Source organism: Simochromis diagramma, unplaced genomic scaffold (assembly GCF_900408965.1).
Source record: "Simochromis diagramma unplaced genomic scaffold, fSimDia1.1 OVJJ01000596.1, whole genome shotgun sequence".
In the NCBI taxonomy this organism is placed as follows: domain Eukaryota; kingdom Metazoa; phylum Chordata; class Actinopteri; order Cichliformes; family Cichlidae; genus Simochromis; species Simochromis diagramma.
Window position 1 is genome coordinate 4517369 of NW_024387245.1, and position 27963 is coordinate 4545331.

The 27963-nt window shown below is 42.3% G+C and overlaps 1 protein-coding gene across 9 annotated transcripts in view; it reads right to left on the reverse strand.

Moving 5' to 3' along the window:
- The window catches only part of LOC120714300 (disabled homolog 2-interacting protein-like), a 182600-nt gene that overhangs the window by 21532 nt on the left and 133105 nt on the right, over positions 1-27963 (reverse strand). For all 9 annotated transcript variants that reach the window (XM_040000445.1, XM_040000446.1, XM_040000444.1 and 6 more), the window contains 4 exons: positions 19811-19964; positions 18068-18166; positions 15106-15660; positions 688-832 (listed from right to left, as the gene is read on the reverse strand). In XM_040000445.1, the coding sequence (XP_039856379.1) occupies positions 688-832; positions 15106-15660; positions 18068-18166; positions 19811-19964 (953 nt within the window). The remainder of the gene's footprint in view (positions 1-687; positions 833-15105; positions 15661-18067; positions 18167-19810; positions 19965-27963) is intronic.

The following is a 27963-nucleotide window of genomic DNA, read 5'->3' on the forward strand; positions in this document are numbered from 1 at the left end:
TGGAGACGGCCGAACAGAGGGCCCATGTTGGGATGGAATGACCCAGTAATCAATAGAGCCTGTATTGCAATTTCACCCTTTAACAGAAAAACACTGTCTTTCTCTCTTATCGTCCACTCTGAGGGGGAAAAAAAAAGAGACTTACAGTCAGCATGAGTTTCACTGTTATGGCAGAGAAACTGAAAGGCATGATTCCCAATAAAGATATTAGAAAGCGTGGTTTGGCGGACGTATACTTAAATGTTAGATAGAGGAGGAAAACACACCTGTAGTGCATCATCGCCCCTCTCACTGGTCCACCTGCTTGATACTGTGCTAATTATGTTATGTCCTCAGCCTGTTGCTTGTCTCTTACTTGTCTTTTCCTTATACCAACTCTATTTTCCCATACCTTATCACCTGCCTGGCCACCTCTGCTCCCTCCCCTCTTCCCACCTGAGGCTCCGTTCTCCACGTGCCACTTTTATAAAGCCACACAAACAGCCATCAGGCCACTGCAGGGCAGCTTACAAGCTCACCTGGTGATATTCGCCCTTTACTAATATTTACTATAACACTGCTCTTAATCCTTCCCAACCTGTGTCGTGTACGCTCCGCTTCGACGTTAGAAAAAAGGTCGGGGGATAAACAGACATCAGAGGAAGTGTCTACGTGCAGGAGAAGAAAGCTCCCTTTCCAATCACTAACCGAGGGCATCGTGCAGGTACTTCTGTCCCACCAGTTTGAGGTATTCCTCTATGGCCTTTGTAGCCAGTGTGTTTTCTCTGAAGATGAGGTGCTCGTTCTCCCCGCAGCGGTCCACCTCTGACATCATTAAATCTGTGAGGAAGTCCTACAGAAAAAAAACAAAACAGGACGAGCACAAGGTTAATAACTGCTATTCTCAAAACGCACGCACATAATGAATGAGTTGATGAAGATGTCTGTCCAATTATACAAAGAGCTGAATCGTGCAAGAAGGTGAGAGCTTGGAAGTAAAAAAAACAAATGACAGTGCATAATGGAAATTCAGCGTAATGGCCATGAAAACAAAATGTGTCCTCAGGGGAGAGTTGGTGGTGGCGAGAAAAATAAGAAGGCCTGGACTTGAATACAGTTTCATCTGATTCATTTTCACCCACTTCCTAAAGAAGCTGCAAAACAAAGCAAAACAGGATATTGAGTTCCTCTCTCCCTCCACCAAGTCCAGCCTTAAAGTTATATTTGTTCTTTGGGCAGAGCACTAAATGCCATCACAGCTTTTGAGATGCTCCAACTCACTGTTAGAATTATGATCCGCTGAAAAAAAAAAAAACTAATTCAAATTAAAATGATTGGTGCTTACATGGTTACATTCTGTTTTTAAATGCTTTCTGCTATAAGTCTCATTCACACAGTGCTTAACTTGTACGTCTAACATTCACAGACACACACTGGACAGGAGGAGCCGTGGATCCATCGACCTCCTGATTGGTAGATGACCTGCTTTACCACCTGAGCCACAGCCAACCAAGGAGATTAGATCGTTCCAGCTCCTAACAAACCCCGGAGTTGTTTGCTTAAGGTGAAAATGTGATCCTACCTCAATCCACCTCAATTACCAAGTGTGCTTTGCATTCCAGGATGTGGCAGAGTACCACAGATATGCACTGTGGACAAAATGTCACAACTAGCTTCTACAATGAATTAAAATTGCACAGATTTATTCCAAATGCTTGAAGTAAATTCTCTGTGTCCAGACTAGTCCAGAACACGGCAGCTTCTTCCTGTATTTCCTTTTGTTGCTCCTGCCTCAGACGTGTCTGGCCGATAAGCGGACCAAACGCTCTTGAGTTTTTTGTACTGAAGCTATCGGACTTCACTCTGTGTGAAATGAAACCAAACACCATTATAAAACTAACTATAGGTGTGTAAATGCCCTCTCAAGAAATGGGGAAAAAAACAGTTCCAAAAAGATTGATTTGTGACATTTCAGAGACAGAAATGGACGGGAAAGCAGCAGAGGGGGAACGACACACACACAATGGACTCAAACCGAGGCCCCTGCTGTGGCTTTCAGCATCCGGGTCACAAGCTCAAACAGGTGAGCCATAGCAACGCCTTTTAAGTTATACTAGCAAACTTCATAACAGACAGATCTTTTGTGCTCTAACACACTGAGGGAAGATGCCACATCCTGTTTACCAGCTAGTCAGGACAGTGACTTCTTTTAAGTGAAGCTGGTGTGATTAACTGTTTACAAAAACACTGTTGACCCAGCTTTAATGACTAATAGTTGGCTCATAACCTCACACGTATACAAGTACATTCAAGAAATCATATGAAAGACGTCGCCGTGATAAGTAATTTACCATTTCACCTTTTTCTCAGTGTGAAACGAGAAACGGGAACACGAATGTTGTCGTACTAGAATGAAGGCAATCAAAATCATTTCTTGTATCGACACGTACTTGGAATGCAACTGTGTATGTGCAAAAAAATATTTTCCACAGCTCTAATAAGAGGAGGCGTTTCCTTTACTTTCATTCATATGCACAGAGTGATCTCTGCACCTCGCCTTCATGCAAAAGGAAGAGCAGCAAAAACAAAAGATGGCTTGACTAGTTGTCAACAGAAGCTGTGACTTTAAAGCATCACATCAAATTTTTTTTAAAAGAAGCTTTTCTTCTCCTTTTAAAGATGGATGGATGCAATATATGAACGGATGCTCTTTTTTTTTTTAATCAATCTAAAAGAAAAAGCCCTTTCAATTCAAATCGATCAGGTACTCTGTAGAGCTGCAGAAACAGGTGGAGACGGGCATTAAGGTATTAAAGAAAAGGAGAGATGGATATAGAGCCATCTGGGGATGAATCATCACTTGTTTGGATCCCTTCAACAAATTTCTGGGTGCACTCTCATGTAAGTCCCCCAGCAGCTTGTTAAGCTGGGGAACCAGCGTAGCAGCGAGGGAGACGAGACGCAAGTGACAGATGCGTGGAGGGAGAGGAAGAGGAGACAGAGCGGTGGTGTTTAAAGAACGGAGGGGGAGGTAGTGCTGCGTGGGGGGACACACTATCAGACGGTTTCTATAGCTGCTGGAGCATCCTGTTCTCTGGCTAATCAAAGATACACCACAGGGAGCCAATCATCCACTGATGTGCAAAGTAGGTGCGATGGCTATTTGTGTATGAATGTCATTTTTAGATGGCTGAATATAAAAATAATTTGCCAGCTGTAAAAGTAGCTGCTATGTCTTGTTTTCTAACAAGATGGAATCAAATGAAACTTTTTTGACACTGATTGAACTTTAATGTTATTTATATAAAGATCATCTGGTGTGAACGGCTTTACAAGTAAAAAAACAAAAACAAAACACCTTCGATGACTAAGGGACAGAAAAAAAGAAACACTAGAAATGATCTCATAATGGGATCACACCAGGCATGACAGTCGCCACCACATTGGTTTTTAGTCCCATGACTACTTGATAGTCATTACTACAGTACATTATCACCAGCTGTAACTGCATGGCTGGTATTGTTTTCAGCTTGTAGGTGGTGTGTGTGTGTGTGTGTGTGTGTGTGTGTGTGTGTGTGTGTGTGTGTGTGTGTGTGTGTGTGTGTGTGTGTGTGTCATCTTGGGAAAATGTGCTTCTGGTGACAGTAACAGAAGCTGCCACAATGGCAGGTGTTTATACGTCTGTCTGTCTCTGGGCAGATTTTGTAAGGAAGGGCAAAACAGAATCACTTAATTTTACAGGTCGAGATTTAGAGGGGTGTGGTCCGATCTTTGACTAAATGGTGCATGAAGAGGGCGCCTATTAAACAAACAGTCTTTTGAATTTTTAATGCAAGTCCCAATATTGGATATCTCTATTGGGTGTTTTAACAGTGAATATGCTCTATGAGATCTCCTTGGTGCTGGGGCTAGTGTGATCCCACTGATGGTGCTTTTCTATTTGCAGTGCTACTTAGCTCTCCTGGGTTAGGCCACGCCCATCTTCAAAGTCTTGATTAATGCTCCAATCCCACTGGGGAAACCAGTGATTGGACACTGTGGGATGAGCAAAATTTACTGCAAACAAGTAGAAGTGAAATTGGGGTCTCATTGCCTCTGAAAGGGCTCGAGCACTCGCACTCAGTTGAGAAATTGGTGCATTAAGATGGTGATAAAAATAAGACCAAATCCGTCTGCTATCAGGTTGCAGTTGACTGGAGTCAACATGAATAGAAATTAACCACTTACTTTCAGCACCCAGCCGCACCTCATAAATTTGGAACTGAAATGTAGAAATTTCTCCAGAAACAGTGACGTAGTTCCACTGATTTCACCTGGAATTAAGTCTCCTGCAGCAATCTGTCTGTGTTTATAAATTAGACTGCAATTATTTACAAAGCTGCACCAATCTGTCTGAGAGGGACTGCAGTCATTCCATGTCAGACTGTGATTGTTTGCAGACAGGTTGCCTCCCACTGGGAGACCTTCACAGTTGCTTTGTGATCATAAATGATCACCCAGAAGTGTTTCACGCACAGCCTCTGGGAATGCTTGTAATCGGTCCAATGCAATTGAGTCTGGCTGAGCCATTAGATCTCAGCTACAGTGAACTATCTATCCCTATACAGTGACTGTTAGCTCATTGATGAGAAAGTGAAAGCAATACCAGCTACTCTAATGTGACTGGTAACAATGCACTCCAGTGGGTAAAATAGAGTCCAGATCTCAGTGCCAGCGAGAATATGTGACTGCACTTAAAAAAGGTTGTTGGCTCTTTCTCCCCTGTGAAACCTCACAGAACTTTTGTAACTTTAAGTTTTGGGAAGTCCTTGAAAGTTTTCAGACGTGCAAAGCTCAGACCTATCCGAGTGGAGTTTACTTCTTCTCATGATTAAAAAGACGCATTAAATCTATTTGGAAAACCACCATAGCAACTTCCAAAGAGGATTGGGGCTCTATGGGGACTGTAAATCACCCTTATTTGGATGACGTTCTTTGATAGAGGCCTCTCATCTATGCCAATTACAAGTTAAGTGTATCTGTTGTTTATTACAAAGCTATTTTGTCAAGAATGTACCGGATTGTGCAGCTTCTTTTTTTTTCTTTTTTAAAATCTGTTACTAAATAAGGCAGAACAGCACACACCACATAAATAACTACAGAAAGCTGATGGCTGTTGTGAATGGACACCCAGCACGTAATTAGACCTGAGGTGTGTCTCTCCCTTAACTCAGCTGCTTCATTTTCTCTGCTTTTTGTGCCTAGTGTGGCTACTGAAGTGAGGCCAATCCCAGTGTTATTAGAGAGGACGGTCAGATGAAGGGGAGGAGGAGGAGAGAGATGGGGAAAAGCAAACAGAAAGACATCAAGACGGGCAAAATGAACAACAGTCATTTCTGCTGGTAGTTTGAAACACAAATTAGATGCAATCCCCTCTAATACAAAGAAGACAGAGCCCATGACTTCCAGTTTGAGGTGAGCAAGTCTATAATTTGTTAACATGGGCATGAGGTACACACTGCATACATTATTTTGACCAAGCTCCTTGGTGTGGTTTATAATCTTTCATGTGGTGACTGGTAACCTGGTTCTCATTTGACTGTGCTATTAAAAATATCAGTGCTCTGCCCACTCCTTTGGTTATTTTTATTTCAAAGTTGTCTAGTTTATTTTAGAGTCACAGGCTTTTTGCTGGAAACACAAAACAGGAAGGTGGCAATTTGTCTCTTCTTTTATATGCTAATACGAGCAAGATCACAACGCCAATGAAAGAAATATTTGAAGCTGGTGGCACGGTGGTGTAATGGTTAGCACTGTGGCCTCACAGCAAGAAGGTTCTGGGTTTGAACCTTCTTGCTGTATGGAGTTTGCATGTTCTCCCTGAGCCTCAGAAGGCTTTTGTGTGTGGATGAGGGACTGATCAAGTGCACTGTGTAAATGTGGCCACTGAGTGCTTTGAGTGATCATTATAAGTGCCAATTCAGGCCTTGTGTAGCTTAATGTTAACACTTTCAAACACCAGAGGGTGAATATAGAGGCACATCGGGCCACATTTATTCTCTTTTTTCCCACTTTGGTATGTAGACCTTCTGAAGTTCAAACTGAGTACCAGAACATAGAAGAAAGATAATTTAAGTGACTTTGAAGGCAGCATGGTTGTTGGTGGCAGATGGGCTGGTCCAAGTATTGCAGAAAATGCAGATTTACAGGGATTATGCTTAATCCTACTATCCGCAATCATCTCTAGGATTTACAGAGGATGGTCTGAAAAAGTTCTCTGGGAGAAAAGCATTGCTGATGGCGGAGGTCAGAGGAGAATGGCCAGACTGCTTTGCGCGCAACAAGTTATACAATTACAACCAAGGTTTGCAGAAGAGCATCTCTGAATGCACAACACTCACAAGCAAGTGGGCTACAGCAGCAGAAGACCATACCAAGTGCCACTGAAAAAAGAAAGAAAAAACCAAAACATGAACTCATCTGATGAGTCTCAGTTTCTGCTGTGACGTTTGGATGGTAGGATCAAAATCGGTGTAAGCAACATGAAAACAAGCAAGTGGTAGAAGAATAGATTTCCATAATGACTGTGTAGCTGACCAATCTGCAGAGTGTAATCATGCCATTGCATCCATAAGGACCAAAATCTCTGAGGAATATCAGCCTTTTTGAATCTACATTATGAAAAATTAAGGGAGCTCTGAAGGCTAAAGGTACTAGCAAGGTGTATCTAATAAAGTGGCCATCGGGTGTACGTAGTCACATATTTGTATTTTATTATTAACCGAAAACAAATCAACTCAACCGAAGAAACTAATGAAAGACAGTCGAAGAACGGGGGTATGAAAACTAGTGCAGAAGAGGATGATGGGAAATGAAATAATTTTGCAAGTATTTTCTGAAAAATGGACAACAAAAACTAACCACTGGGTGGCACAAGAGGATAAACAAGGGTATTGTGAAAGTCACCAAGATTTATCCTCTGTGGACTATGAAGGTCAGTGCAAAAAGGTGTTCAGTGGATTGACTTTTTAAGTCTTGTCTAGTGGTATTTCTACAATACCTGCATATTGTAAAAACAAATGACTGCGCGGACTTTAAATTCAAACAGAACAGCGCTGAGTTATTATACGCAGACCATAATTTAGTGTAATACATAACCACTAGCATCTAAATGGTCTGAGCAATCGTGTCCTAAAAAGTGTCTGGAGTGCCTTCCTTTTCCCTCCAGCCTTTTCTCTGACGCCCTCAATCCTGCTGCCTATGCCCCCGCCCCTTCCCTCCGCTTCAGTGCTAATAAGGAGAACTAGAACGCTCCCTATATCACTGCCACATCTCATCAAGAAGGCCATGCTTCAAAAAAGCCCAACACACAGAGCGCAGAGAAAGGAGGGTGATATTACTATAGGGTCAGAGGGAGGCTAGGCAGTGCAGCAAGGCTCATTAGATCTAATAAATAGTAGGGAACAAACTCCTGTTGAGAAAGTTGAAGTTCCCTATGTATTGGTTTACTTTGCCATTAAAGCGGTGTCACATCTATATTCAGTGATGTTCCTCTGCAAGTGTCTGCACGTGCTTTGGAGCTGAAATCCAAACACACGGCCTTTGAGGCCCGAAGAGACATGATAATCTGCACGATAACAATCAGGGCTCTCACTGCAAGAGCCTCTGACAATGACAAAGACAACAAGAAGCACTGATATTTTAAATGGCACACTTTCCAACTGCTGTGCTTTGCAAGGCTAACACTGAGACTTGAAAAGAGGGAGAGAGGAGAAGCACACAAAAAAGGGGTCATGTTTATGTTTTGCACTGGCTCAGAGATTTTTTTGTGTTTCTATGGCAATATAAAGAAGACATCCAACAGTGAGAGCAATAAAATACCTTAAAAGGAAGTAATGGGGCAGGAGAAGAGAAAAAGAGAAAAAAAAGATGTTCGGTAACGACATGCTCTTCTGAACTCTTTCCCTTTAAAACTGTCTATATGTGTCTCTCATACTGACAGACCAATTTACCTCACATTCAGTGGCTAGAATAAATGCACACTGCGCTGTGTTGGGTGTAGAAAATGTACGTGACAGAATTCAAACTACTGAAATTAATTCATAGCAGTGCTTATTCTTTTCTTTCACGGTGCCTCGAATTTGATTCCACCGATGTCCAACAGAGCATGGATGAAGGTTTCAATTCGGCATTAATGCTTTTTGTTTATTCATTTGTCTCCCTCTCCCGTGACTAAAAACAATATTTAGCAGAGCTAGATTCACAGACTGAGGAGCTACTCGGACTTATTGGAAATCACATAACATAGCAGTTACTTGTTGGTGGTTCAATTCATTTCACTCTTATTCATGTAGCCCTAAATCAAAACAACTGCCTCCCCTCCACCACCTATGAACAGCCACTTGGCAACAAAGGGAAGGAAAAACTCCCTTTTGACAGGAAGAAACCTCCAGCAGAACCAGGCTCAGGGAGGGGCATCTACCATGAACGGTTGAAGGTGAGAGCAGGGAGAAGAAAAACTTTAACTATTGCTATACCAATACTGTACCAGTATGTAAACTACAAGACAGCAGCATTGGTTGTAACACGTTACAAAGTAACATAATTGATGTAATCGCATTCTATTTTTCAGTAACAGTAATGTAACTCAGCAAGGCATCAAGGCAGTGACGAGCACTATGGCGATAACTTTGAAGCCTCTTTTGGTTGTTTTCATCTGTGCTTTGTGTTCACACCTAAAGACCACAAGAAAGATGCAGTTGGTCCTCATTAGGATAGGGATTTGTATTGGAGTGTGGTCTAAGGTTTATATTGTTAAATGGTAATTATGAGACTGTGCATTTTAGGTCATTTGATGGCGTAACAAGAAAGTAATGGAACGAGTGGTGTAAACAATTACTTTGTTTGGTGAGTAATTAAGTTGCGTACTGCATTACTATTCAGAAAAGTAAGGAGTAATGTCCCCCACACTACAAGGTGGTAGCTAAACATTAGGTTAAAAACAGTAAGGTAAAAAAAACAAAACAATAAAACAATACATTTGGGTGCAAAAATCATCAACATTAACATTTTGACCAATGAGCCAACTTCACTCTCCTCATCTTTCCATCACTTGCTGCCCTCTCTGGTCTTTCCCCCCTGTGGGCTCTGGTGGATAGTATTACAGCACTGTAGCCCTGCAGCTTTTCCTGTGAGGGTCACATTGGGTTGACAGAGAGGACCAGAGGCTGGACGGAAATGGAAGCGGTTCCTCCCGTAGGCACAGACGTTTGTCATTGCACACAAAACTCGGAAAGCCTGCAACCCTCCTGATTTAGCTGCTGGTGCAGATAATCATTACGATGATAGATTTGACCAGGTTTTTACAGCTAATGTCATCAGCTGCAGAAACATGTTAACAGAACTGCTCTGGATCTAACCCCTGTTTTTATTTCTGCAGGGATGCATCGTGTGGTCCTAAAGCGTTATACCCACAAAGGAGGTAGACCTTGACCACAAGGCTCATATTAAGTCATTAGATGTTGATGAGTCATTCCTGCCTGTTTCTACTGCAGGTGTTTTTTAAATTTTTTGGTGTAAACAACACAGAACACATACCCCACTAAGATTAATATTAACTCACTGAAGGTTTGTTTAAAGGCAAAATTAAAAGTCAACATCTTGTTAGAGTGTCTGTGAAAATGCAGCCGGTGCAGCAGCGCTTTGAGCCAACTCTCGGTATGCTAATATTCACACTGATGTACAAGAATGCTGATGTTTGCCAAGTATCACAGTGACCATGATTATTGCATTAGCATAAAAACATTTGGTAATTAGCATTAGATTCTAATTTAATTCAATTAAATCGTGACCTTTGTACAATCTATATCTTATTAATTCCAAAATGAAAATTTCTTCAGAAAATTAATACATATTAGAGGATAAACGCCTGTGTTAGAAATCCCTCCATTACATGTTGAAGTATTTAAGTCTGGAGCAACCACCCAAACTAGAGTCACATCTTTCTATGTCAAAAGAGACTGAACCACATTCTTATTTATTTTTTAGCTTCATGACCATCGACTTTCTTCCCTACAAGTGCAGCAAATGGAGGCACTTTCGCTGAGGGGACAGGGAACTCGAAGATCAAAGGTGACCCGGCACAAAATTGAGATGGCCTAGCTAGTCGAACTGAAGCTCACTTTGAGTGAGGCTCAGCATGTTGCTAAAGCTGGGGAACATCAAACAGAACTTGCATATATATTACATTTCAAAATTTCATATTTTTTCCTGTTTCAGCACCGTGTTCGTGCTGTTTATTGGTATGCCTTTCGCTGCACATGCATGCATGCTATGCAGGTAAAAGCAAGGAAATTAACAATTAAAAAAAAAAAAAAAAAAAAAAACAGCCAGAGAGAGCAGAGACAGAGCAGAAGAGAGTGAGACTGCAGGTATTTTTAGTGCGAGCAGATATGTCAAAAGACTTCCAAGATCAATGTGTGCCGAGCATCGCTGTAGAGCTGAATGTTTTCCCTCCCTGCTGCTGTCTGGCTCCACAGTCAAAAACAGTGTTGCTACAAGGTGAAACAAAACCACTCTGTATGCTCCGTCTTCATCTCCCTTATTTAGTTTTCTCCTCCTGTTGGAGAAAATGCTGCTCAAATGCTTTCACCGCTCGTGTCACCCCACGCTGTCAGGGGAAGGTCAATAAAAATCATGGCGGAATGATTATAAAGTCAAACGGTATGATGTGCCGCATCTATATCGCAAATACACAAGAGACGCTGAGAGGAGCAAGGACACTGACGTGCTTTACAGTTATTTCCAGTGTGCTGAAGGGGCCAGCACACTATAGCATTAGGACATTGTCCTCAGTGTGCCCTCTTGTGTGTATTATACACTAATCACATTATTCCTGTTAATGGGGAGGGTATCCACTGACAAGCCGCCATCATGTTCTGAATGCTCACCGGCCCCATCAAGGGACAACCGATTCATTCCGAGCCACAATGAAAAAGCCCAAAGGAATACAAAAACTACCAGAGCCCTTTATGTTATGTTGGTAAATCATTTGTCACACTATATTGTGTTTGCGCAAGCCGACTGTGCCTGTGTGCCACAGCTGCGCAATGAGCATCGCTACCTGCTGATGACAGTGCAAAATACATTAATAAAACGCTTAACACAAGTGAGGCTGTGCTGTGGGCTGACTTACCAATTTACTAACAGAATGCACAGAGGAGAGCCCACATATTTCTCCCTCTTAAGCAGGACCGTTAGTTTACCTCGAGGAGCTGTGACATAAAACGCTACGGCATAATAACTGGAACGCCCCCGCCCTCTGGCCAGTTATCATAAAAATGAATAATCCTTATCGCCGCTTCGCACAGCCAGCTAAGATGAGCGGCAACAAAATTAGAACATAATCTTCCCGAGGGCCGAAGTATCAAGAGGACGTGATCAATAATGCCAGCAGTGGATATTTCCACATTTTCTTTTTTAAAAAAAAGGGAAGGTGAACTTCTCCGGGCAATTCCAATACAGCAGATGGCTTGTTATTGTCATTGGGGAACTTCAAACGGTGTTGCTTGGGTGTACAGACAAAACACCATTTCCCACAGGGTAAGAATGGACCCAATGTCGAGCCCTAACAGCACCAAAAACCTGCAGACTGAGAACTGGATTTCTCACACAATAATTATACTAATCCCCGAATTGCAGTTAAAAGAATATAACTTTTAAATGCTAAATTTCAAGCAGTTTTTCTACATTTGGCATTTTGGAGGGATAGCCCTAACATGGTCATCTTAGGCACACAGCTCTAGCTGTGAACGCTGCCCCCCTACCCATCTGTGACTCAAGCTTTCTATTTGTGAAGGGTCAGCCAATCAGAACAAAGCTGGAAAGTGAGGATGGTCTTAAGGGGAAGGGAACTTTTTAGCTCCCTTCCCCTTAAGACAGCTTCTTTAGGACAATCGGTTACAACGAGGCTCAATATAAGATAAGTAAGCATTATTTTGAAGTGCTAATAAATGTATGTAGTCTGACCTGGGCATAATGGTCATGAACACAGTGAATAAACTGCCTGCTAAATTCTTGTGATCACACAACGGTGTGTGCATAATCTCTTATATGCAGTGAAGCAGGGTGTGCCTATGCTCACCGATGCATCGAGACATCAATACTGCATCAGTAATGACATCTCTCCAGAGACCTTTGGCCTCGAGATGCTACGAAGCATGAAAGAGAGATGAAGGGAGACAAAGATGGAAGTGGGAGGGGGGGCAAGAGAAAAGGAGTGCAACAGAGCAGAATATGCAGGGCTTAATTAGTTGGTGATGGGCGATAAAATGTCACAAGAAGAAACAGAAGTCGAGGAGTGTTGCATACAGATGACTGCGGCAGCCTGAAATCTGCATCTAACAACTCCAGCTCCACTTAGAAGCTGGTTTTGACCTGTGCATGGGAGATTAAAGACAACACACATCAGCAAGACCACAAAGAGACTTTCACCTCCACTTCAACCCCACTGGGTGCTGTGTTTTTTTTGTCAACGTCCAATGCGACTGCAATGCATCGTCTCCATTTTTCCACGCTGCCAAAATCCAGTCTGGTGCAGACTGAATTAGAGAAAAATGACTCATGGATTTGACTTGAGCTTGGCTAGTTAGAAGACTACACAATAATACCGAGGGAAGTAAATAACCAAAGGCTTTATTAAACAATTGCAGAAAGCAGAGCCTACATGATTTCCCAGAGTCTATCTCAGCACAAATAAATTGCTCGATTCCTAAATATATCTCACCAATTCTCAGGAAGACTGTAAGTAAGTTGGCAAGACATGAAAAACACTTAATCGCCAAATTGAACAAACTCTACAACGCACGCAGAAACGTCTCCATTTAAAGCATGTGTTCAGCAGCACAGAACATCATCATTAGGCTTAAAAGTATGTTAGAATAAGTGATTTGTTGGACATACAGGGTGCTGTTTGGCGAGATGTGACTGCTCCATCTCTGATTTATCAAGGCTAAAGGGAAAAAAAACCCAACAGACTTTTGTGAGTAAGCCGCCTAAAAATGTCAGACCACTTTACAATGTCTTGAAGCCTTGACAGAAAGAAAGAAGCTGCAGTAGTTAACACAACAAACACTCCGCATTTCAAGAGCAGCTATCATTAAGTCTGTGCTCGCATCAAACCTCAGACTGTTCTTTGCCTCTTCTTCTAAAGGCGTCAGTATGTAGCATGCAAGGCTACATTTAAAAGGACTTTTCTTGAGACACAGATGTATTCGGGAAATTATCTGTGTCTCTCTTTTAAGATGAGCATTTGGGAGTAGCACTTCTTGCTGCCAGCTCCAGCATATGTGCATCTAGCAGCAGGGAAGTAAGACCGGGGAGGAGGTGAGAAAGAACTAAGAGTACCAGTGTTTTCCTCAGAAGTCTGGGATTAATTGAAAGTAATTAAGGAAGTAGCCATCTCTGCGGGGACTAGGGGCGGCCTCACCCCCACCCATCAATCAGCAGCTATCAGTGCTGAGCCTAAAACCAGCACAGTGGCAGTACATTGTGTACTGACATCACTTCTTAAGCGCTAATCGTTCATCGCCCCACTGAGCCGGGATAAAGTCAAAGAAAGTCCAAAGCTTTGCTGATGAGAAACTGACAAGCAAACTAAACAGAAACAGAAACTGTGGCTGGAAACTGACGAGGAAGAAAAGACGAAGTGATGCTGATGTGATAGACATTAATACATAGCGCACCTACAGGAGCCTTTGAAAGACAACTTCAATTCGATTCAGTTCATTTCATATAGTGTGAAATCAAAACAACAATATCGTGGCTCAAGAGTTGGCAGTACGTCTTGTAATCAGAAGGTTGCCGGTTCGAACCCCGGCTCGGACAGTCTCGGTCGTTGTGTCCTTGGGCAAGACACTTCACCCGTTGCCTACTGGTGGTGGTCAGAGGGCCCGGTGGCGCCAGTGTCCGGCAGCCTCGCCTCTGTCATTGCGCCCCAGGGCAGCTACAATGTAGCTTGCTATCACCAGTTACTTAGTTAGGGACTAAGTAAAGCGCTATACAAATACAGGCCTTTTACCATTCACCTCATGGTACTTTATATATAAACAATAACAGAGAGAAATCCCCAACTATCAGATGACCCCCTACGAGCATGCACTTGGCAACAGTGGCAAAGAAAAACACCCCTTTTAACAGGAAGAAACCTCCAGTAAAACCAGGCTCAGGAGAGAGGCGGCCATCTGCTCCACCTGAGGGGTTAGAGGAGGGAGAAGGGCCAAAAGACACACTGTGGAAGCTCCCAGCACACAGTTTTTGTGCTAATGTTAATGAGCTTTGAAAGCATCAGGGCCTTATCTAGTATGCACCTCAGCACTTGACAACCAGGCTCTGTCATTTTACGTGATCTGTCACTTCGCTGTGGTTCCCAAACAATTCCATATAGCATAAATCCCACTACTAGTTAATCATGGAATATTTAGCTGTGCTGTTACCAGACGGTAGCGTTTTACTACAGCACCACGCACAACGAAGGACCCATTATTTCACAAATGTTTGAGCAAAACCTACAACCTACTGCTTTTCTCCACATACTGTATCGGAACAATATGTGCTCATAAAACTTGATTTTGACACAAATTTCCACTTTTTTCATAGCTACAGTATGTAAGGTCAAAATAGCATCATGTTTTACCCACTGAAAACACAAATATTGTGCCGTCAAAGAAAAGTCAAAGGCAGCTATTTTAGACGGATGGAAGATTATTTGAGTCCCAACGACCTGCTGTCATGGGAGGCTTAGCTACCACTGTGGTGAGCTAATCTATCCCTGTGCTTGGAGTGCTACAGACAAGCAGTGGATGTATTGTGCTCGGTCCTGCATCGGTATGCTGCGGAGCGCTGCGGGGGGATATGTGCGAGGGATTAGCTTGAGTTAAAACTGTAATACAGGCTGGTGCAGCGAGAGGAAATCACTTGTCTGTCTGGTCTTTGTCTGCTCTGCATTACAGCAGAGGAGAGGGTCAACAGTTCACAAGATGAGCAGGCAGCGGAGGAACAGTTAACCCCTGTGAGCTTTCATAATGTCTTGTCATTACCTAATGGCAAGGTACGTGGAAACATCTGAAATAAAGGATCTTTGCTACTAACCTTGGCCTTGCCAGTGCTCTGCAGAATGTGAACCAGCGCGCACGCCATCTCCTCCTTGTTCTTGACGCTAATCCCAGGCTCGAGCACAGAGCACAGTAGCATGTAGTTATTGGTAGTGTACTCTGCAAATTCTTTGTACATCTCCATGGGAAGGATGTTCATGCTCTGATAGCGTGCCTTAATTCTAATCATGGGACCAGACGTCTTGCCCTTGGGCGGGTTCGGGGTGCTGACGGGATACCATTTCTCCACAAACTGTCGCCCGGTGACAGCTGCGACGGGGATGTTGATGAGTCCGATGTAGTTGTTTTTGTCTTTCTTTTTCTTCTTGTCTGTGTCTTTGTAGAGGTGGGCTGTGATGGTCTTGACGGCGGGAAGGTTGCTGAACTCAAAGTGCTCTCCCCAGAAGACGTTGTCGGTCTTGAGCTTGCAGGTGGTGCGGGCGTAGAGCGAGTCGTCGAGGCAGAGCTCACAGTAGTATTTCTTTTTGGCCGGCAGATCCTTGGCTTCGATGATCCACAGCCTCAGCATGTTCTCGACCCGTCGGCTGTTGTCCTGGAGACGGAAGATGACAGGAAGTAGTTTGATCAAATTTTTAAAAGCAACATGATAAAAATAATTTACTGAATAAAAAAAGGCAGTGAACAAATCCACTAAACAAACCACATAGTTGGAAAAGCAAACTGATAAAATTCGAGATCAGACCCCGACAGGGAAGTCTCACCGCTTCAAGAGTCAAAAACAACCTCGGCAGTATTTCAAACATTTCACTGAAGCAATTTAAAAACCTCCCTTTCTCCCTTCCATTCCCGATCATTAAAGAGCTAAGAAATATCCTACATTATTTCACAGAGTGCTAACCCATTCTTATGTCATCAATTGATTTTGCCAAGAGCGGGCATATTTTTGGCCCATTATTCACACTGCCTTTGAAAACTACCTCCCAAAAAGAAGAGAGGAGATAAGAATTACATTATTTTAAAAAAAGAGGAAAAAAAAGAAAAAGAAGTGGCAGAGCGTCTTACAATCACGAGAACTACTTTAGATCTCTGGAGTGCTCAGAACTCACCGGTATCTGAATACGTTTCACATTTTTTTTTAATGGTGCAGTTAAATTTCGTTTACGCTTCGTGTTTCTGTTGCTCTTCATCTTATTTTTGATGTCTCCGCCATTCATTTAAGTGCAGCTACATGAAACGGGGAGCTGAAATTTGAGGCACTAAGCTGAGTTACAGACACCTACAAAGAAAAGACGGGCCTTTTTTTTTTCCCTCCCCAAGGCTTTTTAACTTGCTTCTATTTGTAACTGAAAAACATACATATGTCTCTATCAAAATATCATCGTGCTCTTCTACATATTGCCTGGTTATGTCACAGTCTTACATAAACCTTCAAGGAATGTCAAGGGATCGCACTTGTGTTCCTTTCCAGGTCCGCCCCCCACAAATCTAGAGAATAAACCCTCCAAATGATGAGCACTTAACTTCCTTATTAATCTCCCCAACAGACGGCAAATATCTTGACTTGCGTGATTCATGTGCTGAGTCACTGCGCACATGATAATTAAAGCACAGTTCTACCATTTGACGTAACCAAGCAGGAAATTAAAAGGGTAATTAAATATGCTGCTGTTTGCTCTTTAAAAGCGTTTTCATTCTTCAACTGCAGTTTGGTTAGCCTTGATAAAAATACTTAGGTTTAGAAAGAAAACAATCACACAATTGGTGTTTGCCCAGTGAGTGCACTGAATGTTTTTGCTTTCTACAACTGATTGCAAGTGGTTGACCTTAGGTTGAGTGTGCAACGCCCTCAACCTCTGGACAACCAACTTTCACTCGCAATTTTACTCTTCAAATCTATGAGGCTCTGGCAGTATTCTGAATGTAAGTAGCTAATGGGAATTTCTCTGTTTGTAGACGACAAAGGATTTCCAGTTTTCACCTTGTTTATCTCAGTTAATCACCTCATTATCATAAAGAGCGCGCACCGAATTACAGACTAATTGCAAACTTGACCCAATTTAATTGCAAACTGATTGCAGACTGTCTTTTTTTATTGCGTTTTCGTCACTATCTTGGTGCCTCAAAGTTGCTTTGAAGATGGCAACTGGCTGCAAGCGGTCACAAACCTGGTCTCAACCTTTCAAGCAATTATTTCAAAGGCAACTCAATCTCAAGTTCCTTGTTCACAGTCACTATAATTGTGCTCCTGCCGCAGTCTCCAGCCACTGCCTTCCTTAGTGACTGTGATCATTAGGAAGCCATTCTGGCAGAAAGATCCGAGTGCAAACTGTGTGCAGTAGCCTTTATGTAACCAAAACTGAAACTGCTTTTTCACCGAGATGTATGATTTTAAAAACGCCATAGTTTTCTTGACTGTCTAACCTGGTATAGGTAATATCATAGTAGTGGTGGATTAGTGGTAGTAGATATATTTAAAGTGCTTTAGAGGAAAATTACGAAATAAAGTTTAATTTTTAAAAACATTTGCTAAAAAAAATGCATTTCATCCACTCAAAACACACACATATCAAAAGCGCTAAGACAAGGAACATTCCAGAACTATTTAAGAACCCCTCCACACCCCCAACGCCGCCACTTCTCCACATCTAATTAATGAGTAATTTGCTAAATAATGACGGATGAAAGAGTGAAGAGGCTGAGTGAGCAGGACTATTTTCCTGGCTTAAAATGTTTGCCACCTTCCCCTTGTCACAGCTGTTTGTCAGGATCCCAGATGGTACTGATACATAAAAAGCTCTTTACATGTTGCCTGTATGCCTTCTTCATCAAACCTGACGTGCACACATCGGATTCTTGCTGCGTGAGTTGCAACACAGTGTAAACTCTGTATGGCTCTGTCCTCATCACTGTTTCAAAGTGTGGTTTGGAATTGAGACGCTTGTGTATGAACATATTACCACTGAATACTTCACACCCACTGTGTGTTTTTGCATACTCACCTTGTTTGGTTGTACAGCCCTCCTCAGATTCTCCATCCATTTGTCTCTTTCGGCTGCTGAACGGCATGAGAAACATTTGCTTCCTGTGGAGGTAGTGACCTACCACAGAGAGAAGGGAAAATTTAAAATGCTTTGGTGATACTGTCAGAAAAAAAAAAATAGAACAGTGAAGGTTTCACTAAAACTTTGCTCATAAATACCACAGACAGCAAAAGAACGGTAGGAGCATCTTCAGTCTCCTTATGTGAGAGCTGTTTTTGAAACTGGATGGTTTAAAATAAGCACAGCAGGATGAATGGTGAACAGAGCACAGGGCAGAAAGTTTAGGATAGTATTGGGTCGCTTCCCTCCAAGAAGCTCCCTTGTTGACAATTCAGCCCTTAATGCAGTGATTAAAGACAAAGTCTGTCATAATTTGTTTTGAATTTCTCTGCTCCAACAACAATAATTACAAGACATCAAATTTCATGTAGTAATTAAAGAAACTGCCCACTGTACTTCCACTGATTTTCTGTAACTAGAGAAAAGTCATCAAGAGTTAATCACAACATTGTGTGTTCCACAATAAAGAGAAGTTGGCTCTATCATGACTTTTGATTGCGACTGGTCATCAGCAGCTCATAAAGAAGGAGATTTACAGCAAAGACAGGGGATTAGAGGACTCGCTGGTTCCAAAAATATTCCTGCTAGAGGCTGAATGATATAGGCTTTTTAAGACAGATACCAACACCAATATTTGGGGACTTAGAACTCCAATATATCGACTGATATTATGAATCATGAACAGATTTCCATTACATTTGTTATCTTTAGTTACTTATGAGTCTTTCTCAAGATAATATGGGAATGCAGTTTAAAAATAATGTCATTTTATTTTGTCTTACTTGTTCACGCTCTGCTCGATTCTGCTGGAATCAACTGCTTGTTGCGTTTGTGGCGTTTCAAAGACGGGTTGCCAAATGATGACACCAATATATTTGCAAATAGCTAATATTGTCCTACGGACTCTATTTCCCAAACTAATGATTAAAACTTGTGAATTAGTAAACTATGGCACAGGGGGGCTCCTGGATAAATAGCAATACTGAAGATTTGTTGTGACCATTAGTTTTAATTAGCTTTTTCTCAGCTTTTGAGTATTATTATTGTGTAGATATGACAGATGGCACTGAATGCCCAGGAGCTTCAGCTAGTGTTGCTGTTAGAATAATATTTAAAAAATGTACCAAGCAGTTCCAGATTCTTCTTTCTAGCTTTAGTTTTTCTTATGTGATCTGAAACTAAAATCTTGGGGGCGAGGGGCAGATTAAGGAAATACTCAGCAAAAAAAAGTCCTACTTTGAGTTGAGAAAAAGCCAGTTAAGGGTTATAGCAAACCCAAAATAGCGTGTTGTGGTAACTGGGAAAACAACACAGAGTCGTTACTTCACTCGAACTACAAATAAAGGCAGGCTCATTAAAATTAATGAATATTTCAGCTGTTAGCTTATTCTGGGATTCTGCTGTGCATGCAGAAAAGCTGCAGAACAAACTGTAAATCCAAAAACTGACTTTTCCTGTAAGCTCAGCTTTGATGTCTGCCAGCATCTGGATGTCAAATTCAGATACAGTTGATGACTGTCAGTTATGTGTGTAGTTGTAGTAAGTACATTAACTATTGAATTATTTTATTTCACAAGCAAAGCAGCATATAGGCTGTGTGTGGATGCATATAGCCCCCCCGTCCCCCCGACATCCTCTCACCTCAAAGCAGTAGTCCTGCCCGAGGATGCTGCTGTGAACGGGCTTGATGATAACCTCGTCCTCCATACTTAGGTCCAGGGCTTCCACAGCGCTGCTGGGGCTGAGCAGTGATTCATGGGAGCGGGACTCCTTCAGCCTTGGCATCAGATGAGATCTAAGAGCGGAGAAAGAAGAAGAGAAAACTGAATCACCCTGCCGAGTTTGACGGGCAGAAGTGAGAGAGGAAGCATATGGGCCGCCCGTAACAGCAAGCGCGAAGGAAGCGAGCGCGAGGAGGACGAGGAGAGGATGCTCCACTTGCCTCCGAGTCAGCCGACGAGATCGCACGCTGCGCTTATATCGACACATTCACGCAGCCACTTCTAAGCACGGCGATAGCAGATGCTTTGTGGCTCCTCATTTACAAGTTGCAGCATCAATGAATTAATGAAACAAGCTCGGAGGATTGACTCAAGCTGTTCTGCCAACTAATGCAGCGGAACCACCATAAATAGGAAGTTAAGCATTTTACAGATTATCATTAATGTTCAGACATCCGTGATGCAATCATCTTCCACCGCTATAAACCCACTTCATAGATGCTTTTTTGGACTTCCATTTAGGACCCAAAACACAACAGCATTCTCTGGCTCAGAGTGCCCTTAGAGAAATGTTCAATAGTTTGTCAAAGATGGCCCCTAAGCCCACAATTCACAGGCATTTTTTTTTTTTTTTAGCCAAAGAAGATTAAGAGACAAAGTAAAGAGCTTTGCATTGTTTGCTGTGTTTGATGTTGCCCTACTTTGTCTTTACAGAGGAGTTGGATTGAGTGTCACTTATGACGAGCAAATGTGTCTCTACGCCGTGTATATATGCTGGTGAGCAACATTAATTTGAGATTTCCACATCATGAAGTCAACCAACATCATCCAGAGTCAAAAACAAGCACTTAGCGCTCGTGTGTTTCCTTTAACCACTAACCCTACGATCCCCACCGCATCGCAGCTGGAAGAGGATGAAAAGTTAAATACTGTAACATCAGTGAGGGCTGCACGCAGCAACAGGCACGCTACATAACATCAGCCCCTGATGCTCCAATACTCGAGAGGAAGATGAAGACAAGGGTTCAATTGCTCATGTAATGAGTGAGAACAGTCTTTTAACAGTGCCCTCTATGGACGGCTTACACACTAATCCCATGCATGTGTGTGCGCGCGTGTGTGTGTATACTGTACATATTTTCAGCGGAGTAGAGGAAGAGCTTTTCAGGAAAAATGCAGCAGCCGTAATGACAGATTAGTGACTGCGTGCGGCCCTTTGTAGAGTCAGTCAGCTTTGTTGCCAAATCCTCTGTGCAATGTGAAGTGGATAATGACCTGGACACTGTGCTTTTTCCCCCCTTTTTTTTTTTTACTTAATAACAAACGCACACACACGCACACATACACAAGCGTACAGAGGAAAATGCCATCCTGTGAAATAGAAGAAAAGAATACAACAAGGTGCAAAATACAGAAAAAAGGAGAGAAAAAAAGCCTAAAGGATAGCTCTGAATATGAAAATCCAGTTTTAGAAGCTCTTACTCCCCCAGCACAGCTGGAGAGGAAGTGACTTTGCACCTTCCTCTGCTTTGTGATTGGCTGACAGGGTACTGGGCAGAACAGAGAGCAAGTAAAATAATCAGAAAGGAAGGGAAATGGGGATTTTTTTTCTCTTGCTTTTTTTTTTTGGTGGGATGTTCTGTCAGAAACAGGAAGGGAATGTCCACGGACCACAGTTCAAACTCCTAAAGCTGCACGGATGATTCTAAGGGAACTAACTGCAGGAAAACAATCCGTCAGAGCGCTGCTTTAATGAACTCGTAGCACGTGCATTTCTCATACTGAGGCAGAGGTGAACAGGGAGCGTGAGCATTTAATCTGTAAAAGAACGATCCAGAATTTGACTAAAGTACAGAAGAACTGCCTCAGAAAGAATGCACTGCGTCCCCTAAAAGGCATCCATTTCATTCTTACATAATGACTCTCTTTTTTTTTCCTCTCAGCATATTGTATTAGAAGAACATTAGTGTCAGCGAGAATTGTGCCAGACTGTGAAAGTATGAATTGATAAATAAATATGCTGCCTGTCATCTGTGTGGCTCTGTATTAAACTGTGCGGCGACGTGTAATTTACAGCCTATTGTGGGCCGCTTCGCCATAACGACAGTAAAAGAGTGTCTGATGTCTGAATCCTGTTCATAACGTCTACATCTGACAAAGCCTTCATGCCAACCTCCTGCAAATGACAACCTGCAATACAAGCAGGACATGGTGCTTTCTCCTTTTCATTCCTACCACCCTCAGCTTCAGCCATTATAAGAAAACGTCCTTCTTTGTCCTTGGCAATCCTTCAGTAACTTGTATCTACGCTTCCCTTCATCTGTTTAGGTGGGGGTCCACGTTTTACATCGACTACCTGACATATATCTTTCCAGCGCTTTCTCTAAGTTGTGCTTCAGATTTGTTTCACTCACTGTGTTCTTCTGGCATTCTTTTTAAACATTACAGATATTTCAAACCAGTGGCTCATAATGCAAGAAAATAAATATGCAGAAATACGTGCTCGTGTAACGCTTGATTTAGACTTCCGTGGGGAAATGCATGTTGTAAGCTATGACATAACTGGAAACCCCTTTCAACCCCTAAGCCATAGGGGTGGGGGGGAAAAAATCAATACTGTGTAGTATCGTGATATTTTGTTTGCTAATAATGTATCGATACAGGGACAGCAGAAATTGATATTTTGTTACAAAAAAGGTTTTTGTGGACTGGAACATGCTCTGACTTCAGAGGATGTTGATCCTTTTTCTGAGCAAGAATCCTGACATTCCTTCACTGTCCAAATGTGTTCAACTTTTTTTTGGCAGCAATAAACATGACAGTTTACTTATTTTTATTTAAGACATGTTTTATTTTAATTAAGTTTAAAACTTTTTATTTAATGTAAAATTATATTTTGTTTTAATTTACTTTCAAATTCTTCAGTTGCTGAAGGGGCTGCATAGTTTTCATAAATTGCATAGTTCAGAATAGCTATAATTGTACCAGATGGTTGCATTCAGTTAAGCTGGATTAGACTGTAATACAAACCGTTCAGTTTGTCAACAATAAAACTGACTGAAATGAGAGAAAGACTGAGTGCGAGACTTTGATATTAGATAAAATGAATATTGATAAAGTTTACCTTTATGTACAGAATCTGAATATCGCAAAATATTTAAAAAAATTGCAATAATATCGTATCGTGCGTTAAGTATTGTGATAATATCGTATCGTGGGATGTATGGTGATTCCCACCTCTACTAAGCCATAACCTTGCACGTAACCTGATGCGCAACCCCCAAGAAATGTAACTGTAGTTTTGAGATGTTGCCAACATGAACCAGAGTCCCCTGTCTGAATTCAAACTGCAGACTTTACATGTTCATTTAAACCCATTTTGATCCTTTATGTTTTTGTCTTGGATGAGAGACACAGAGTTTTTTTCCTACCGTTACTGTTAAACCAGCTTCTATCTGCACCTTTTTCTTTTCTCAATGCCAGCTTTTCCATTTCAGCCAAATTGCAGAATCCTTTTTCCGACTGCAGAGCAAAATGTATCAACAACAACAACAATCCGGCTGGTTGTTCCGCACATTTAAAATAGCCCCCAAAAAAACAAAAAACAAGGAGGGATAGAGACTGGTGAAAATATTCTTCGATCGGCGAGCGCTGTGTGGGAAAGCAAAGCTGCTGCTCTTCCAGTACGTAATTGTCTCTGAATGACTGTTTAAATTTCTTTTTTATAATCCCAGAAACCTGGTAGTGTAGCTGTACATTCACTATTTAGGAATTTATGCTGCTGCATCAGGCCAAATCCCATCAGCCCACTGTGAGAACTAGACAGACTGTGTTCTGCTCTGCCAGCCCTAATACTGACTCCTAACTGAGTTTCCATTGAACCTCGGCAGAGTAATGGATCCTGAGTGTGTCTGGGCTTCACCCAGTGCGCTTTGTGTCTGCATCCTGTAAAGAGAGTTCATCAGATAGGCTGTCTGGGCTCCGATACAGTCTGAAACATCAGGCGCTTATAGGCGTCAGTGTACTTAGACGCATAACACTGCACTGGCTACACCGCAAGGGAGTATGTTTGTACTGGGAGCTCGAGATAGGCTGAATTAATGGAGTGCGACGCAAAGAAACAGCACTCTCAAAATCCACATCCCACTGAGCTACTACAAGAGTTTGCTTTGTTTCACTACAATCATATGAACTACAACAAAAGCACATTAACGTGCACGTGAATTAGTGCTAATCTCCACATGGGAAATAAATGCCCTCTTTGTGTTGTCGTTCCAATAACCAACAACAAGAACGAGCCAAAAGAGCAAAGTTAACCCTTCCAACATGACGAAAAACAATAAACCCAGGCAGGGTGTTAAGTCTTCTTGATTTTGGCGGTTACTGTGGATACCACCCCCACGTCCAGTGTTTACACAGCATTTAGTTAGTCCAGCATTTACAACAATCGATACTCTTCCAACTTGCATGCTGGCACGACAGTTAGTTGTTAATAGTCCTCTCTACCAAGCACACAAGAGACAATGTTTAGGTAAACATATTAGCAACCACAGCCAATCAAAGACAAAGGATGACAAATTAGTACTTGCTAAATTTTTGATGGCATCCAACTCATTCTTTCAGAAGCGAGATCAACTTATTTTATTCCAAAGTAATTGTGAGACATTATCTAGCCAAACTTAAAAAAGAGGCAGAGACACAAAGTTAAAAAGAATTCAGGAGAGAAATGCATACAAGTTTAAAATATCTGTGTATGGTTTCTGATGGAAAGTTGGAAAGCGATTCAATTTTTACAGCAGGAGCACAGAGGGTACAGACGGTTGAAAAGTTGCCTATTATCACTTTAACTACAATGCGTGCCTTTGTGCAACTATAAATACTGTCAGCAAAAAAAGAGAAACTCTCTGTATTAAGAACAAACATCAATACTGTTGGACTGCCTGCTCTATAACCGATCGATTGGCTACAGGATCGAGAAAGAAAAAAAAGTCCATAAGGGGGTCTAAGATTATCCATATCTGCCACAATGCACTAAGTGCACTCCCCAGCAGCTGCCAGGCTGTTTAGCCTAAATAAATTACAAACAAATATAAAAAGGTAGTTTTGCAGCGTAAATCCCGAGCAGTAGATTCCATTGTGTCCGTTCTCGTGATATGATTTTTCTATTCTGATGAGCGAAGGCTTTGCATCCAGCTTGAGTGTAGCTGTCAGAGCTATTCGAGATGCTGCTCGATGTGCCTGCAGTTAGAAAGCAGGTATAAGCCACACTTATTGAATTATGTCAATTTTGATAGTGTTTTTAGATGAGTTTGAGTGTTTACGTTTAACATTTCTGGCTATAGTAGTTTGTAAAAGTCAGGTCTTGATCAGTTTAGAGTCAACTTTCAGTAAACAGTTCGGAGAACGTACTAAAAAAAAAAAAAAAGTTATGTAGTACCTTCTGGGTTAAAAGTCGGTTGCCTATTCCTCCTAACAAAAAACAAAAGCTGGTTCGCGCCCCAAGGCCACTGATGTAGTGCTCTTTTGCTGCGAAACCAGTCAAAGACATTTGGGGTTAGAAACTGCAACACAATGCTTAAACCAGTTCTTTGTAACACTATACCTAAAGCAATGTCCAACACAGTGACTTTTCATCACATTTGCGCCTGAAGCATTCTCCAGCTTCTGCAGCTGGCCTGGCTCATAGATGGTCCTCAAAGCAAAAAAAAAAAAAAGATCCAGGCAGCCGGCAGCAACTACTCTGCAAGCACCTGGGCCCCTAACTCAAAGCATCAAAGAGGAAAGCATCACACTTAACAAACACATACTGCACAAACACACGCACACACATAAACACACACAGAGTAATTGTTCTAGCTTGATTATGAAACACGTGCACTACATGAACAGGAAAGCAGACAAACAGACCATTATTCATGCATCAAGCCTCATACAATGAAGTGTCCATTATTCCCCACTGCTTTGGCGCTGACTCAGTGGAAAGGACCAGTGGAACAAAAAAGTGTCTGTCACACTGGCTGCAGAAAATTCTGTCATGAGTCCGATCGCTCGTTTGATCCAGGCAGACGTGGGGAGTCTCTCTCAGTGCTCAGCCTGAATAATGAGGCAATACGGACTCAGGGAGTGATGTTGAGAAAAAAAATAAATCTCACAACACTCACTGTCAGAATTCTTTTTTCTTTTCTTTTTTTGCATTCGTGTCCTCGTTTCACATTTTATTCAGCGACAGAACAGCATTTTGCATTTTGGGTAAAGACCATGAACATGTACGTTTTCCTGCATCAACCAGCCATCTGTCGACTGTCATCGGAACAGTTGGGTGATGGGTAGCAAGAGAATATACACAAAACAAAAAAAAGAAAAAAAAAATTCTAGCCCATAGTAAGAGCAGGAAAGAATAGCAGTCAAAGAAAAGGAGACAAAAGGGATCTTGTCAGATGCTGCTGGTGCAGAACAGTGGATGTGTGAGCTGCACCGCTGACATGTGGCTACAGGCCTCGGAGACCAAACAGCAATCAGGCCAGCCGGAGGATCCAGTCAACAGAGCAACAGAGCAAACCTCATCCAGAGCTGAAGCCTGACACACGGTGAAAAACCGATCTCTTGAGATGAAGACAAGAGGTTGCCGATGAAATGAATTTGTGATGTGGTGCTGAAAGAGACGGTCCACTTACAATTGGCTTTGCGGGAGGACATTTGCACATAATATCTTAATTAAAAGCTCATCCATCTGTGACGTCGTTGAGTTCCCTGAGTGGCTAAATGGCGTGGCTGCGAGAGTCGCGACGTTGACAGCGAAAGCCGTAAAAAAACATTCATGCACATGTAAACGGGGGTAACACAGACGTCAGTCCAAAACTAGCATGTTAGCACTTCGTGGTACCTATTCTTGATGGCGGTTTTGACACTTTAGGCTTCTGCGCTGCCAGTGGTCTTAATAGCACACAAGACAAATGAGAAATCACACTGGGAAGTGGGAATACTGACCCAGGGAATAAAAGAACGAGCACTGGCATGAATGTTTTTTGCGAGGAATAATAAGAACCAGTTAGAGCTGTACGTGGACCACACATTGGCTTAGAGTATAGTATAGAAGAAATAGCGCCACACAAAAGAGGGACTTTCATATACATAGAGGAAGGAAGCTTTTGAAGGAGCGAATGAGACACAGAAAGACATGCACACCCCTTTCCACACAAAAGGGACAAATACACACAGGAAAGGAGGGACCTAGCTCTAGTATTCAGTATCTCCTAAATGATCAGCTCCTTGAGCCCACCCTCCCACCCCCTCCTTTTTAGGCATCTGTAGGGATGTCTGACTCAGAGTGCTGGCAGACACATTACAATGTGGAAAGTATTGGCTGGTAGCTGAGATCAGGTGGTTGAGAAGCAACTGTTGGAGAGAGCTAAGGCAGCCGCTGAGCCTGTCTTGTAACACGCACGCACGCACGCATGCACGCACGCACGCACGCACGCACACACAGCTTGATTACAGTGAGTGTGCAGTCTCCCTGCGAGACTGGGAGGTAATTCAGTGTAACATCTGCCAGGACACTCGCAGCAGGAGGCCAATGAGGACTGCTGAAGAGCTGAATTGGTGTGGGGGCCGAGCTTTTGGCTTGGAGCTGGTGCGCTGAGTGAAAGAGAACAGGACAGCTGGCTGCAAAGACAATGGCTGCATACAGAATGACTGAATGATGATCTGCGAGGACTGTTTGGTTGTCATTGGCGGTGATGTCATAGCATGTGGTAAATCCCTCTTACACGTTTCATTTTTCTAACCCAGGTCAGTAAAGGGTCAGAAGAAGGGTCTATCAAAACATATTGTACAGTTTCTTCAGGACGGGGAAACCGACTGTGGATCCATAGCTGTACTCATAATTACATCAGGCGTGAGGCAATCAAGCCAAGAGATTTTATAGTAAGGTCAAAGGTTATACTTATTGGTGACTCTTTAAATCAAAGCTAAAGGGCAAGGGTCACAGTATTGACCACCAATGAATTATGAGCACCGCATCAATGCACTTCATGTGATGAAAAGAAGGGGAAAAAATATCCTAATGATTTATTA